General features: G+C 56.5%; 1 protein-coding gene across 2 annotated transcripts in view; it reads left to right on the top strand.

The window, feature by feature from the left end:
* Nucleotides 1–13553, top strand: part of MYBL2 (MYB proto-oncogene like 2) — a 29507-nt gene extending 15954 nt beyond the window's left edge. For both annotated transcript variants that reach the window (XM_057703614.1, XM_057703613.1), the window contains 8 exons: nucleotides 553–840; nucleotides 3879–4295; nucleotides 6365–6504; nucleotides 7966–8065; nucleotides 9481–9594; nucleotides 10866–10970; nucleotides 12263–12409; nucleotides 13018–13553. In XM_057703614.1, the coding sequence (XP_057559597.1) occupies nucleotides 553–840; nucleotides 3879–4295; nucleotides 6365–6504; nucleotides 7966–8065; nucleotides 9481–9594; nucleotides 10866–10970; nucleotides 12263–12409; nucleotides 13018–13146 (1440 nt within the window). In that variant the 3' untranslated portion in view covers nucleotides 13147–13553. The remainder of the gene's footprint in view (nucleotides 1–552; nucleotides 841–3878; nucleotides 4296–6364; nucleotides 6505–7965; nucleotides 8066–9480; nucleotides 9595–10865; nucleotides 10971–12262; nucleotides 12410–13017) is intronic.
* The last annotated feature ends 2564 nt before the right edge of the window (nucleotides 13554–16117 follow it).

The following is a 16117-nucleotide window of genomic DNA, read 5'->3' as shown; positions in this document are numbered from 1 at the left end:
GTAACCACAGAACCTAGTTGGAATTTAACATTGGTTCAAAAAAAATTTAACATTTTTTTTTTTTTTTTGGCTGCACCCTGGTCTCTTAGTTCCCAATCAGGGATCCAACCCGCATCCGCTGCAGTGGAAGCTCGGAGTCTTTTTTTCTTTCTTTCTTTCTTTTGTTTGTTTTGTTTTTTTCTTTTTTTCTCTGTGAAGCTCAGAGTCTTAACCACTGGACTGCCAGGGGAGTCCCGGTGCAGGACTTCTAACTAATCTATCATCCAGATTCCACTTTTTCCTGCCCATGATCCAGTCCAGGATTAGACACTGTTTCATTGTCGTATCTCTTTCATCCACTTTTATCTGGAATAGTTCATCAGCCTTTCCTAGTCTTTCATGATACTGATGTTTTTGAAGCATAACGTAGGGCTAGTTATGTTATCTCTGTCTCCCAATTTGGGTTCACCTGAGTTTCCTTATGAGAGTCAGGTGGTGTGTTTGTAGCTGGTTTACGGCATAGTTTACATCTCATAGTGAAAAAATTCAAACAGCATGCCCTGTGTCCACCAGGGAAGTCTTGTGACCAGCTGGCCCCCGGCGTTCCCTGCCCTGAAGGAAGAGGAGAGCAGTGAGGAGGAGGCCACGGCAGCCGCCCCCTCCCAGGAGCAGGAAACTGTCCCCACAGAGCTGGATGGAGTGCGGACACCCGAGCCCTTGGAGGACATCCCCAAGCGTGAAGACCAGGAAGGCTCCTCGCCTGAAACCAGTCTGCCGTACAAGTGGGTGGTGGAGGCCGCAAACCTCCTCATCCCTGCTGTGGGGTCCAGCCTCTCTGAAGCCCTGGACTTGATCGAGTCGGTAATGTTGGTCGCGGCGCTTCACAGTGGGCCCCGAACACCCCCAGCAGGGAGCGCGTCTCTCTGTAGGCAGACATCCTGTCCGTTCACTGTCTTGCTGCCGTGGCTGAGCCAACGCCGAGTGCCCGGCCCAGAGTGCCCAGCCCAGTGCCAGGGCCTGGCGACACTGAGATAGTGGCCGTGCATCCCTGCCCTTGGGGAGCTCCTGACTCGCCTGTACAGCACAGGGTGGGGTGGGAGGGCCCCGCAGTGGAAGTGGTGTGACAGTCCTCAGGTGACGGGCGAGGGTGTTGAGGCTATGATAACACAGCCCGGGTGGGCATTGGTGTTTGCAGCAGCACGGGTGGTTAGGCATCTTTGGAGAGGACCTCAGGAAGTGCCAGGGCTTGGGGCTGCAGTGGTAAGCGGGTCCTGATCCCTCAGGTAGATCAGCACCTGGGGCTGTGCAGGCTGTAGATTGTGCCCCTTGGGGAACACACCCTGGTGGGGGTTGTAGTTCTTGGTGTGACCTCCCAGCTCCATTGGCCAGGCCTGTGGGGTGAAGTGGGTTTTAGGAGGTGGTGGGCAAGAGGCCGGCGACCACAGGCAGAGGGGTTCAGTGGGCGGTACCCACACTCACCTTCCCACTTGGGCTTCCTCCTGTTGTTTGAGAATATTGATGCTGCTTATTTGAACATCTGCTAAATGCCTGGCTGTGGGTTTAAGGTATAGTCCGTATGGTATCCTGTGAGGGGTGTCCTTTCCATGTTTTGTAGATGAGATTGAGGCTCAGAGAGATCAAGTAGTGTACCCAAGGTCACACAGCGAGTAAGGTCTTAACCATCATGCTGTGCTCCGCTGTCCTGCCTAGTGAGGGGTTGGATGGTGGGGTTGGTCTCGGGGAGGCTGTCTGCTCAGACCCTCTGGCTCTGGGTCTTAGCTTTTGCCCCCAGTGGCTGGGACTGTGGTGTCCCCTCCACTCCAAGGGATTTCAGAGTAGCGATGTATGTGTCAGTCTGTTCAGCAAATAGCTCCGGGGCCAGCGCGGGCCGTCCCTCCTTTGGGCTCTGAGCAGAGGGTTGAGATGAGAGTGGGCCCACTCTGTCCTGCCCTGCTGGCACTTCACGGTGTTGCCTCCATCCATACGCAGGCTGTTCTCTTGAGCATCCGCTGTGTGCCAGGCCTGGTGCTTCTTTAGTAATGATAGTATCTAACATGTGAGTGCCTGCCACCTGCCAGGCTCGTTACTTTGCTACCTCTCTGTGCGCTCTCCGTCCTTTAACAGCCTTTGAAGTGGGTGGTGGACTCAGCTCAAGCTCAGAGGTTAGGCGGCTTGTCTAGCGCCACACAGCTGGTGAGTGCTGAGCTTGAGCTCTCTCCACAGTGACCTTCAGCGGCTGATGGGGAGTGATAGTCGTTGCAGAAACATGGCCATCTGTCCCTCTGGGCTGTCCTTGTAGGGGGTGCTCTGGTCTGTTAGAGGCCATCGATTCCGGGGCCTCCCCGAGGTTGCGGTTGGCCGCTAGGAGATGGGTGTGGAGTCAGCACTGCCCTGAGCTGACCTCCACCTTTTAGGAGTGAACTTGCCAGGCTCCTGCGAGCCCCAGGGACCAGAAATCACCACTAGAGTCTCAGTCCATTCAGGGCCAGACCGCCAGGGACCAAAGTGGAAACTTGTGTCTCCCGAAACCCTTGAGCTGGATTGTAATTTACTAGGCAAAGGCAGAAAGACTTGGGTGTGCCTCAGAATTTCTCTTAGAAATATAGTGACCTGGGGTGGATCACAGCTTCTCTGACTTGGCTTCCTCAGTATGAGAGGGGGAAAGTCATGCTTCTCTAGCAGGGTGGCTGTGGGGTTGGAAACCGTTTAGGTGAAGCGCCCAAGGAGGCGCCATGATTGACAGGCTCGTGGATCCCAGTGGTGTCTCCTCTCTCGGTACGTGGCTGGCAAATCAAGACCCTTCAGCCTCCTCATGGCCTTGGGCCCACGACTTCACTTCCACCTCTCTGTTAAGAAATGCAGGAGAGAATTCCCTGGCGGTCCAGTGGTTAGGACTCCGTGCTCTCACTGCCAGGGGCCCAGGTTCGATCCCTGGTTGGGGAACTAAAATCCCAAAAGCCATGTAGTGTGGCCAAAATTTTTTAATTTAAAAAAAAGAAAGAAATGCAGGAGATTTATATCCAAGATGTTCCTAAAGAACATCTATTTTTGATTTTTAAGAATTAGGAGGAAAAATGTAGATGTCCAACAGCAAGGGGATAATTAAGTAACATCTTCAAATGATGGAACATTTAACCTTTTTTCCACGGTAGTAACAACTAATATCTATTGATAGTAAACATTAAACTCATAGGTAATAGAATGAAGTGCTATCATTCCAGCTTTACAGAAATTTTAAATGGAAAAAGAAGTTAAATAGAAATGACTTGTACTAAAGTTAGAAACATTGAAAAAACTAAATATTCAGGGACATACGTAAGTGGTTATTGATAAAGAAATGCGTAAAGATGGTAGATACCAAATTCAGGCAGTGGTTTCCCACATGCAGGCAGAGGATGTGCCGGTAGACCTGGAGCTTTAGTGATAAGGTTTTATTTCTTAGGCTTATTGATGGGTATGTGCATTTTCTTGGTATTTTTCTTTGTGTTCTTCGTATGTCTTAAACATGCACAGAACATTTTTTTAAATAACAGCAAGCAGTCATATATATGCACGATATGACTTCAGTTATGTTTCCAGATACAGATCCGTGGACATAGAAGAATCTTTGAGGAAAGGCAAGAAAATGTTCATGGTGTTTGTTCCTGGGCTGTGGGATCATACTTTTTTTTTTCCGGCCGTGCCACGTGGCATGTGGGATCTTAGTTCCTTGACCAGGGATGGAACCTGTGCCCCCTGCAATGGAAGCGTGGAGTCTTAACCACTGGACTGCCAGGGAATTCCCTCTGGGATCATACTTGAAGCTTGTGTATTTTCCTTTAATGAGTGAACCCCGTGGTGTATTGACCAGTAGAAAAGCAGAGTGGTTGCTGTTATTCCTAACCCCCATCTCTGGGCAGGACCCTGATGCTTGGTGTGACCTGAGTAAGTTTGACCTCCCGGAGGAGCCGTCTGCAGAGGGCAGCATCGCTGGCAGCCCAGTGCAGCCCCAAGCATCACAGCAGCAGCAGCAGGCCCTGCCGCCCCGCCAGCCCGCTGCCGCGGTGCCCAGCGTGACCGAATACCGCCTGGATGGCCACACAATCTCGGACCTGAGCCGGAGCAGCCGGGGAGAGCTGATCCCCATCTCCCCCAGCACGGATGTTGGGGGCTCGGGCATCGGCACGCCACCCTCTGTGCTCAAGCGGCAGAAGAAGAGGCGTGTCACCCTGTCCCCCGTCACGGAGAACAGTGCCAGCCTGTCCTTCCTGGACTCCTGCAACAGCCTCACTCCGAAGAGCACACCCGTCAAGACCCTGCCCTTCTCGCCTTCCCAGGTGCGTGGACCCCACCCCAACTGCTCACTGGGCGTGGGTGACAGCCCCCCTGTGCCCAGTGCCCGGGTCGTGGGAGGACAAACCCAGGCCTGGCGCTGCCCTCATGACGCTTCCCTGCTGATAGGAAGACCAGTTAATAAAAATGACCCAAATAAACGTGATAAATGGAATGAAGGAGAAGGCTTATGGTACTTCAGGTGCATCATTTTGGGGAGGGTGTCAGGCAGGCTTCTGTGAGCAGGGGGCAGGGGTTGGTAACTGGGCCAACAAGGAAAGAGGACTTAGGTGTGTGTTAAAAGAAAGAGTTTACTGAGCACCAGTGTTACAGCAGATTTGCCAGGCCTGGGGAGCGAAGGGGCCGATGACAGCCCTGCCCATGGAGAGGGTGGCTGCGTGGGGGACTTGGAGGTTTGGAAAGGGCTGTAGGGGGAGCCGTTACTGAGTTGTGGAGAGCTTGTTGTGTTGAGTACTGCTTCCTGGGTTCTGTTTGTGATGCCCACGGTGTTGGGGGGGAACCTGGAGAGCCCTGTCTTTCCTATAGGTGGGGGGAGACACTCAGAGAAGTGGTGTCTCCGCTGGGGTTGTTGATCGATTGACTGGCTTCAATAAAGGCTTGGAGTCAGGGGAGAGCAGATTGTGGTCTGAAGTCCAGAGCTAGGACTGATGGATGGGGGTAGGGGGCAGGCGGGGTGGTGGAGGGGCAGGCGGGGTGGTGGAGGGGCAGGCGGGGTGGTGGAGGGGCAGGCGGGGTGGTGGAGGGGCAGGCGGAGGGCGGAGGGCGGAGGGCTGGGGGCTGGGGCCTCGGAGGGTCCTGGGTGCCGCTGAGAGGTATGCACTGCACGGGGGCCTGTGGGGTGAGGGTGGGCTGGAGGGGCAGGTGAGGAGCCGGAGGAGGGTGTGCAGAGGCTTTGGGTCTCGTGGGCCTCCTCCCCCCTGTGGGGATGTGAGAGAACGGGGCTCAGAAGTGGCACGTTTCCAGAGGCCACCCTCTGTGCTGTAGAGGCCCTGAGGCCAGGCCCGCATGTTGGGATGTCTGGTGGTGTTTCTTCGAGAGGCCCTGTGTTAGTCCGCCAGCGCTGCCATGACAAAGAACCGCACGCAGGGGACTGGGACAGCAGGTTCATAGATGGTTGTCTCCTCCCTGTGTCTTCACCTGGTGTTCCCTCAGTGTCTGTGTCCTAACCTCTTTTCTCTTATAACCTTTTGCCTTCTTTTATAAAGTTCTTTTAAGAACATCAGTCTTATTGGATCAGGGACCACCCATGTGGCCTCTTTTTACCTGAATCCCCTCTTTAAAGGCCCCATTTCCAAATACAGTCACAGTCTGAGGTACTGGGAGTTAAGGTGTCATTATGTGAATTTGGGGAGAACACGGTTCAGCCCAAATCAGGCCTCCCATGAGGGCTGCTGGCTGGAGAAGGAAGACAGCGGTTCTGAAGCTGCCCAGACAGCAGTTTAGGGTGACAGGGTGCCGCTGCCCTGCGCAGGGACCCCGCAGAGGGTAGTGGGCCTGAGGGCTGCAGGTGGCCTTCCACTTCTAAGGCCGCCTTCTGGGCAGAGGGGGAGAGGGTGGTGCTTCAGACTTGGTTCGGCTCTGGGTTTGAGTCCTGCCTCTAGGAGTGCAAGAATCCAAACCTCTCTTATCTGTAAAGGGGGGGGGGGGGTCCAAATCTTGACATTTCAGAGGATTTGTGAAAACTACGAGAAATTCTCAGTGTGCAGTGCTCCATTCTGAGACAGTGTGTCTAAATGTTAATGTCACCATCTCCACCATCACCGACCCCTGTCTGTTGCAGGTCATTTAAGAGCTACTTTTTTTTCTTCTGAAAAGGAGATGCTCTCAAACAGTCAGCTTTCTTTGCCTTAAGTACACCGCCAGCAGCATGTGGGGGTGGGAGGTGGACCTCCCATCATCCTGGCACAGCGAGGGTTGGGCAATGTCACGCCCCGGAGTCTACATGGACATGCTCGATGGGTCCCTGCCTATCTGCCCCGGCCTTTGCTCTCTGGCGCCTGCCGGTGGGCTCTTAGGTCATCACCTTGTCACATTTCCTTTGTCCTCCTGGCAGTTTCTGAACTTCTGGAACAAACAGGACACACTGGAGCTGGAGAGCCCCTCGCTGACCTCCACCCCCGTGTGCAGCCAGAAGGTGGTGGTCACCACGCCACTGCACCGGGATAAGACACCCCTGCACCAGAAACATGCAGCGTGAGTGCTCTGCCCCCGCTGGGCCTACCCCTCCCCCAGCGGTGGCTGGCCTGGCGAAGAAGGTTCTCTGGGGGAGGGACACCTTGGAAAACCACCTGAGGCTCTGTTGCAGGAAGGCAGCCTCCTCCTGGTCACCACACCTTTTCACTTTAATCAGTATATCTGGTGCTTCACCTTTGTTCTAATTCATTTTTATTTTTTATTTTAATTTTAATTAAAAAAAATGTTTGGCCATGCCTTGCGGCTTCGGGGTCTTAGTTCCCTGACCAGGAATCGAACCTGCGGCCTTGGCAGTAAAAGCGCCAAGTGGTTCTAACCACTGGACTGCTAGGGAATTCTCCATTTTTATTTTGATGGTTTTCTAATCTCAGAAATGGAGAGAGTTCACATTGCCACGAAAAATTTAATCTCTGCATCCTTTGTTTGAGTAGCCCTGTGGGAAGGAAAAAAGGGCCCCTGGTTCTCTCCGGCTCTTTGGTGCTTCGTCAGGAGGGACGGCTGTGCTTCTGCCTCCCGCACGTATGAAGCACAGTGTTTCACCTTCAACCTGTACAGGGTTGTTTACCTGCATCTGTGGAGGTGCTTTCACAATAAGTTTCCTTCCTTGTGTCATCGTGACTCCTGAATTCCAGGTATAGAGAGTTGCTTCACTGGTCTTTTGCGTGTTACGTTTGCTGGGGGAGAAGCATTGCTATTTATATTTCAGGAGTTTACTATTAATTTAGCAATCAGTTCAGGAATTTAGTTCTTGTTATGATATGTAATTTCAGAAAAGATGTATGAATCCCTTGGGCAGAAATCAGTGTCTCAATGGCTCATCTAAAATTTAACATAGACAGGTTTCATGAGAAATGATTCTCCTTTCAAGCCAAAATCTTGGACTTCAAATCTAAGCTCTTAAACATATGCTGGAACCAAAAAAAGGACTTGATACTTATATGCGTTTCATGAGAAATGATTCTCTATTCCAGCCAAAATCCTGGGCTTTAAATCTAAGCTCTTACACAGACAGCTGGAACCACAAAAGGACTGATACTTCTCTGGAGAGAGGTGGGAGAGGGATGTGGGCTTCTGGCTCCCTACCTTCCTCGCCTGCCCCTCTTGCTGGCTCTGCACTGGGGCCACAGGCCGGCCCTGTTTCGTGGAGAATCCTAGTGACAGCAGCGTTCTCTGCCGCTCTCCTACCCACTCGGGTCTCCTGGACCCTCTCCGACTCTTCCCTGTTCTTTCCTGTTTCTGAGGATGGCCCTTCCTCTCAGCCCCCGTAACTCCCTTTGGAAGTGGGGAGGTGGGTGGGCGGGCGGGCAGGTGTGATGGGAAGAGACCATGTCCCGGGGTTGCCTCCCTGCTGCTGAGGGCAGAGGTCAGGTGGAGGGCATGGGAGTCATGGACAGCCTGCAGCAGAGCGGCTGGTGCCTGCCCCCAGCCCCGTTGCGAAGCCTCCTCCTCTGTCCCTGGCAGGTTTGTAACCCCAGACCAGAAGTACTCCATGGACAACACTCCCCACACGCCGACCCCGTTCAAGAACGCCCTGGAGAAGTACGGACCACTAAAGCCCCTGGTACGTGGTGTGGCTGGGCCGGTCCTCCAGCCCTTTAGGGTTCACGCTCCCTGTCCCTCTGAGGTCTCGTTAGATTCTCCCTACAGCCCTGAGAAGTTGCAGGTACGCTAGTTTTATAAATAGGGCCCCGAGGTGGAGTTACGAGCTCCTCAGATGTCTCCTGAGCAGCTGCCACGGGCCAGGCGGTGCTGGCTGGTGCTGGAGCCGTGGGGGTGTCCTGGTGAAGCTGGGAGTTTCGGGTGGTGGAGGCTGGCGTTCAGCATGTGAACGCTGAAGTGACTGAATACTCAGCGCGTGGCCGTGCCGGGCAGAACACGCGCAGGCGTCGGGATGGCGAAGGACTTGCTCGGCCCCTGGGGCTGGTTCGGGAAAGTGGCGGATCGCTCCTCAACTCTAAGCCTTTTGACCAACTTGCCATGCCTTGGCAACACACGGGAAGGCACTCATGGGGGGGCCGGAGACGGCTGGGCAGGGAGGGGGCACCTCCTGGGGTGCTTCCCCTGCAGGTGAGGATGGCCCTTCTCCCCTCCCCCTGACTCCTCCCACTTCATGAGACGGTCCTGCTTTCTCCAAGGGCAAAAGAGAACTTTTTTCAGAAAACCCTGGGTTTTCTGAAACAGGCTGTGTCTTAGAAACCAGCTGAAGGTGGGGGAAAGGCAGGTCGTGGAGAAGCGTTTGCCTGCGGACAGAGCCTGCAGCGAGCTCCCCTCCCCGCTCACCACGTGGGGTCCAGGTGGTGAGGCCCAGGTGGTGGGGCTGTGGTCTCCTCGTCCTGGGATGGAGCTGGCCGAGTTGCACAGGCCCCAGGCCAGGCCCCAGTCCACACTGCCCTTTCCTGTCCGAGTGGGGTTCGGCTCCCGGTACTGAGATGTCTGTGTGCTCTCAGGCATGTCTGAGAGGGCGAATCGGACCTTGGCAGCGACACTTCAAGTACGTGGGGGCTTTTAGAGTGGCCTCTCAGGTGTCACGGTGCTCTCTGACTGCTGCTCGGTAGCTCTCTCCCTCCCCTGGCCTCTGCCCCCTGAGCCCCCAGGCCCGAGAAAGGGAAATCGACATCCCCTTTAGTGGGGGACCAAGGGGTGAAGGAGTCTGGGCTCTGAGTGTGTCCAGGTTCTAACCTCACCGCTGTGTGGCCTTGGGGTGGGCTCTCGCGCTCTTGCCCTGCGGAAGATGACAGCTCTTTCCCCGGGTTGTGTGAGGGTGGCTGTGGTGGAGTGGGAACGCTCCTGGCCTGCGAGGCCCTCAGTGGACTGAGGCCAGTGTCCCAGGCAGGACGGTGAATGGCCATGCACACTGTGCGTGAGGGTGGCGTCCCGGCCCCGGGCCTCCTCCCTGTGTTGCCCGGGGCAGCCGAGGTGTGGCTGGGTCTGCCCCGCCGCCCCCGTGAGTATGGGTATGCCCCCCTCTACCCGTAGCCCCAGACCCCGCACCTGGAGGAGGACTTGAAGGAGGTGCTGCGCTCCGAGGCCGGCATTGAGCTCATCACCGAGGATGAAGTGAGGCCCGAGAAGCAGAAGAGGAAGGCGGGGGTGAGTGGCTGGCGGGGCGGGCAGTGGGTCTGGGGACAGCTGGTCAGCATGAGGCACCGGGGGACGTGGAGCCGTGGCCTCGGCTGTTTGTTCTAGCAGAGTCGTTGTCCATGAAAGCAACCGGCGTGAGGCCTCGGTGCCTGGGACCCTTCTCTCTTGCCCTTTGAACGGGTGCCTTAGTCATTTGGCATTGTTTGGACCCTTCTGAGGTGGGCTCTGGGCTGGGGGGGGCAGGTAGAGCAGTGGGAAAGGCCCTGAGTGGTCGCTCCCTCCTGGGGTTCAGTGGGCGGAAACGGCAGACAGACACCCCGGTAACTCGATACACATGGCGCTGAGGGGGTAGAAAGGGCGTGAAGAGGGTTTCAAGGGAAACCCTTCAGATGGAGCTGGCCGGGTGTGCGGGCTGCACGCGCAGGTGGGGGCCGCTGGGTTCAGGTGAGGTGGGGAGCGGGCGGGGACGCTGCTCTGGGACAGCTGAGTGCAGAGGTCGGGGCCCGGTGGTACGGGACACGCCTCTCCCACTGCCTGGCCTGTGTGGTTTCCTGACAGCAGGCCACTCCGTGTCCCCTGTCTTTGGGCCCCTTTCTTCCCAGATACTCTCCTGGGGAGGGGGAAGAGGAGAGGGTGCCAGGGTGGCGGGTGAGTGGGGAAGGTGGGCAGCCAGGCTGGGGGGGACGCCTGGGCTGGGCCCCTGGGTGTGCAGGCAGAGCGTGGGTGGGGCCCTCCCTGGCCTGTCTGTGTCTGAAGGTGGTTCTGGGTTGCAGGACAGTGCTGGGTTGGGGGGTAGATGTTAATCTCAGAGCCCCTCCCTGGTATTGGAGCTGCCCCCTGACCTGCTTATAGGAGGCACAGGGGTGGCCACTCCTGTAACAGCCTGTGTCCCATGGGGTCTTACATCTCCATGTCACTCACCAGCAAGTGGGTGTTTTAGCTGTAACTTGGCTGTTTAGGGGAGTGCTTCGTGTGGTGGAGACTTGGGGGCTGCGTTTGGTTCCTTTGGGGGTGTGGTTGGGTGGAGGGTGGCGTTGGTGACCCGATACCTGTTGAGCATCTGGCAGGACAGTCTGCTCTGTGGGTCTGTGATGGGGCCAAAGTGTCCTGGTCCCCATACCTCTCCCAGAAGATCCTCGCCAGCCAGGCCTGCTCAAAGGCTTCCCTGCACCAGGACCTGGTTCTCTGACCAGGGCAGCTGGGACAGGGGTCATCAGGTGCGGGCGGTGGCCCCGGGGAATTCAAGCACCCGCCCTGACCACCTCCTGCTCCTCCCCCAGCTGCGGCGAAGCCCCATCAAGAAAGTCCGCAAGTCCTTGGCTCTTGACATCGTGGACGAGGACGTGAAGCTGGTGATGTCCACGCTGCCCAAGGCTCTGCCCTTGGTAAGGGGTCTGGGAGAGAAGCTGTCCTGTGAGGCCACCCCTTACTCCCCACCCGAGCGGCAGGAGGCTGGGGGGATGGAGCTTCCCTGGGCGCCTTCCACCTCTGGAGCCCTTTGGCCTGGAGAGGACCCTGAAGGTGGAGTCTGGTGATTCTCCGGCTGGGCTTCCGCGTGTCGGGCTCAGTAGGGAGGGGGCAGCTGGGCACCGTCCCCTGGCTTCAATCCAGGCAGCTTTGCTCATGTCTTTCACAGAAAGGTTTAGTTGGCAAGAGCTGCATTTCCAGAACACGGTTGACAGCCGTGGTTTCTGAGTCCCCAGCAAATTCCCTTGCATTCTACTCCTGCGGGTGACCCAGGAGAGGGTCCTTGACGTGCCTTAGGGCATAGCCAGGTGATGGGTGCTGCCCCGTTCCCAGGCCAAGCTCCAGCAAGGGGGCTGCTGCCTACACAGAGCCTGGGCCCCAGAAACCATGCCATGCTGTTGATCCCTTGTAGCAGACAATGGGATGAGCCCGTCTTTCGCTGGTGGCAGGTAGCAGACAGTGAGGGCTGTGGAGGGGCTCACGAGACAAAAGGATTGCCTGACCAGATCCTGCAGGTATGCCTGCGGCTCTCACAGTCCTTGCAGACAAACCTCCCTCTGGGCAGGCATCCCCGCCAGGCTGGGGACTTAGTGCTCTCCAGCCAGACCTGCAGCTGGCATTACCTCGGGCAAATCAAATAAATAGCAGAAAGAAAAAAGGGCAGGGGGTTAAGCGCAGAGGAGGTGGAGTGGGGGGCCTGGGGTGGGTCCTGACACCAGCACCTGGTCTCTGGCATCTCTTAGGTCCCGGAGCCTCAGGTTCTTGCCTGTAATAAGGGCACTGAGCCCAGCAGGCTGTCAGGAGGGTGAAGTCCTGTCCGGGAGGCCTGGGTGCTTTGTGCAGCTCCCCATTCTTGCTGGTCGACACAGGCAGCTCTGTGTATTCGTGGGTGTTTCTGGTCCCAGGAGAAGCTGGAGCATCTTTGTCTCTCCCTGGGACGGGAAGGAATCACCTTCATGTAAAAGGAACCAGCATTATTGGGGTGTTTACTAGGTGCCAGGCTCTGAAAAAGGCACTTTACAGCTATTTTCCTACTTAATCTTTAAATGAATTCCCATCTGCAAGAGGAAACTGAGGCTTAGAGAAGTAATGTCCTGCCCAAGATTGCGACGGAGGTGGTGGTACTAGGATGTGCCTGCTGTTTGGTTTTCTCCCTCCCACGAAGAGCTTGTGGCAAAACGTTGAGTCTTTGGTTTGGATTTGGTTTCAGCCGACCAACATCCCACCAGGCTCCTCCGGCCTCCCCCCGTCGGGCAGCAGAGAGGACAGCAGCCTGCTCAACGAGGGCTTCCTGCAGGCCAGGCCCGAGAAGCCGGCAGCCCAGAAGCCCCGAGGCCACTTCCCGACTCCTGCCCCTGTGAGTGCACCCCCCCGGGGCCTTCCTCTGTGCCCTCACACCTCAGGGCCTTTGCACAGGCTTTGCCCCTGCCTGATGCTTTTCTGTGGCTCTGCTGACTGATTAACTTAGGCTTCCCATCTCTGTCCCGATGGCACTGCCTCAGGGAACCTGTGCACTAGACACGGCCCCCCCACCCCCAAGCCCCTCCTTCGTGTCCTGGCCCCACTTGTAATTAAGACATCGCCTCTGTGACGTGTCCTTGAAGGCAAGGGGTGCTCTGCCTGCTCCTCGCACCATTAGCAGGTGTCAACCCCTCTCTGCTTCTCACCAGCCTGCGTGGCTGCAGCTTTCCCTCACGCGGAGGCTGGTGCCACATGGCGGGGGTGGGGAGGGTGGGGGAGCTTGTGTCCTGGTCCAGCCTCCTTGCTGTATATCTGAGGACTCCCAGAGACGGGAGTGACTCCCCCAGGTCCACCAGGAAGGTGTAGTGAGCACAGAAAGACTTGTGGCTCCTAGAGGGAGGGAGGGTCATAGGAACATCTCCACCCCTCCCTGACCAGAGACGCCAGGCTTCCCTGGGAGCGCGCTGCCCCTGCCTGGATGGTGACCCTCTTGCCTCCTCCCAGATGACTAGCGCCTGGAAGACTGTGGCCTGCGGGGGGACCAGGGACCAGCTCTTCATGCAGGAGAAAGCCCGGCAGCTCCTGGGCCGCCTGAAGCCCAGCCACACGTCTCGGACCCTCATCTTGTCTTAGGGCCTGGCAGTCACGAGCCCGTTTCTCATGTTTACAGGGGGCTGGGGGTCCGAGTCTAGGCTGTGCATTTGAGAATCACACTCAGATGACCGCCTGCAGGGAGCCTTCTGCCGCCGGCCCCTCCCCAGACTGCTCAGGTGGAGACAGAGCAGGGCCACCCACTGTCCTGTCTCCGAGTCCAGCTGCAGCTGCAGGCGGTTCCTGGTGCTAACAGAAAAAAGTCCCACCTCTGAGCTGGCCCGGCCCTCCCCTCAGTGTCACAGGGAGCCCCATTAGCGTCTCCCAAGCCCTCGCAGGCCTGGCCCCATCTCAGACCCCTGCTTAGGACAGGGGACGTGGCCAGCGTGCTCCTTCCTTCAACCTTTTGGTACATTTTCTTGAAAAAATAAAAGTTGTCTTTCTCCTGTTCTCTGGACCCCATCTTCCTCCTGGATCTTGCTCATGTTTCCCTGGTGACTGTCCTTAGGGCCCTGAGGGATGTGGGGGCCAACCTGCACCCTCATCCTCAGAGTGCAGCCGTGTCTGCACAGCCCAGACCTCGGGCTCTGGACTCTGTTGCCCCGGGACCCAATGTGCTGGAGGCAGTGTTCTCTGCACCCAGTGGGCGTTTCTCAGAGCTTTGAGGACTCTTGGCTATTGGGTGGGGTAGGGGGAAGGTGGGGCAGTGGGTGGCTGAAGTGGCCTGTGATGACCCCTGCCCCTGGATCATGCAGGTAAACAAGGAGTGACTGGCATCTGGGCAGGACCTTCTGGCCACAGTGGCCCTAACATTCCAAGGCCATGGCGGCAGTTCCAATCTGGGCTCTGGCCCACCCTGGTCATGGCCCAGTGCACAGACTGTGGCACTTGGTGGGGGGCTGAGAAGAATCCCTGGGGATTGAAAAGGGGCAGGTGCCAGCTCTGAGAAGGTCTCAGTCGGGGAGTGATGTTTTAAGCAGTGGGGTCCATCGGACAGGGCATGTGGCCGTCCCTGGGGGCTGTGCTCTCAGTCTCCGTTCCCTGCAGGACAGCATCTGGGCAGGCCGGTATCCACCCTGCTTCAGTGCTTCTTGTTTCCAAGGGAGACTGGGGGGCAGGTCCTCTTGCCTGGGGTCCCCAGTCTCTAAAGAGGGGAGGACTGGTGTTCCTGGTGAATGTAAGTTTCGTTCTTCATCACGAAAGAATTTGGAGATGAAGCAGGGAGGTTAAGAAATTAAAGTGAGCCTTTATTTAAGCAAAGGTGAGGAGCTGCTGCCCTGGGCTTTTTGGGCAAGCTGGATATGAGGGGCATACAAGTGAAGGGGCGGAATGTTCACTGGGGAAGGGAGGAGTTTGGGTGTCGTAGTCCCTGATTTTCATCCCAACTCCATCTTCCTGAGGGCAGGAGGGACTTTTGTCCTTAGCTTAAATCAGAAGTGTCATGGTGTCGGTGCATGATGGGAACTTCTTACCTATAAGACTAATTTTATTGTAACGATAGCGTGATGAGCAATGGGTTACATTCAGACAAAGGAGATTCCCACCTTTCCCCACCTTTCTTTGTTTGCTACCCGGACACTTATCACCCAAAATGGGTGGTTTCCTGTCAGTATGGAGGTTCCTGCTTTCCTCTGTCTGCCTGTGGACCCCCACTGTTTACAAGATGCGTGATTTCCTGCCACCTGGCCCCTGCCCCCGTTTCTCTGCTCTTACCTAGCTACCTGCCTGCTGTAACACTGGGAGTTAGGACACCAGGGTTCAAGTCTGCCTGACTCCGACACACCCCTGTCCTGTCGAGGTTGCACACAGGGTTCTGTCACTCAGTATTGGCAGAGCCCTCCCCAGGCGGCCCCCATCTGGGCACACGGAGTCAGGCCTGGTTTGAGTCTGGCTGCATCCTGGTCCCTGTTTGAGACCCGAGATGGGCCTCCACTCTTCCCACCTGCCTCCGCCACCCACATGGCCGAGCTGGACACTCCAGCCAGTTCTGTGGCTGGGCCATACCTGCTTCATGCCCCTGAGCCTTTGCTGATTTCTTGGCCTGGACTCCCCTCTGCCCACCTCCAAACTCCTTCCCCTGGTGACCTACGGGACCCAGGTGCTATCACTGACTGCTCCCCGCAGGGCTGGCATCATTGATGGTTGACCTGCCCTGCAGTGGGGGTGGAGGCTGGGGTGCCTTTATCTCTAGGGGTCAGACTTTGACTGTGGAACACCCATGTCAGACCCAGACACAGGTGCCTTGGGACCACTTTCCCCCCACCCTGGGTCATCATAAACTCTTGGGGGTGATTCACAGTGAACTGGCCTGCAACCTGCCAGGGGCTTCTGCCCAGTGACACCCTCCCTGAAGTGCTCCCCACCCACTTGGGGCTTATCCTGAGATTCTTCCCTGTTCCCCAAGGGAGGTGGCCACAGTAACTGCAGACCTGTTAGCTTGCCCTGGAGCTGTTCTCTACTTTGTGCATGAAATAAACACGCATCCAGGGTCCCTCCAACCTGTGCATGCACCCCCCTCCCCCCACTGCCCCGCACTTCGGGTGAGGCATGGTTCTGGAGCTCAGGATACAAAAGAAAAAGAAAAAAGAAAAATACCCCCACCCCACTCCATCCCCCAACAGCCTTACCCTCCTGGAGCTTAGATCCTAGAGATGGCAAACAAATCTATGTACATAACAAGCCAGAGGCAATAGGGGCTTTGAAGAAAAACAGCACGGGACTAATAGCATGGGGGCTGGGCTGTAGGCTAAGAGGTAGGGGGGAGGTTTGAGAGAAGGTGGACAGGGAGGGAAGAGCTCACTTGGGAAGAGGGTATTGGGTCGCACTGCCAGGGTGCTGAGCGCCCCTCTTGTGATTTGACCATGAGATTTGGGGCCACAGTGCTTCAGTGGGGTCTGCAGACTGGGGAACGTGCCCATCCCGGCTGATCCAGAGCCTGGTATTTTCCAGCCCAGAGTGACAAGCAAGAGGGAATTAACCAGCAAGAAGCCAAGCTGCCAATCTAAACACCCAG

Source organism: Hippopotamus amphibius, chromosome 12 (genome assembly GCF_030028045.1).
Source record: "Hippopotamus amphibius kiboko isolate mHipAmp2 chromosome 12, mHipAmp2.hap2, whole genome shotgun sequence".
Taxonomy (NCBI): domain Eukaryota; kingdom Metazoa; phylum Chordata; class Mammalia; order Artiodactyla; family Hippopotamidae; genus Hippopotamus; species Hippopotamus amphibius.
This window is presented reverse-complemented; position numbering and strand designations above follow the sequence as displayed.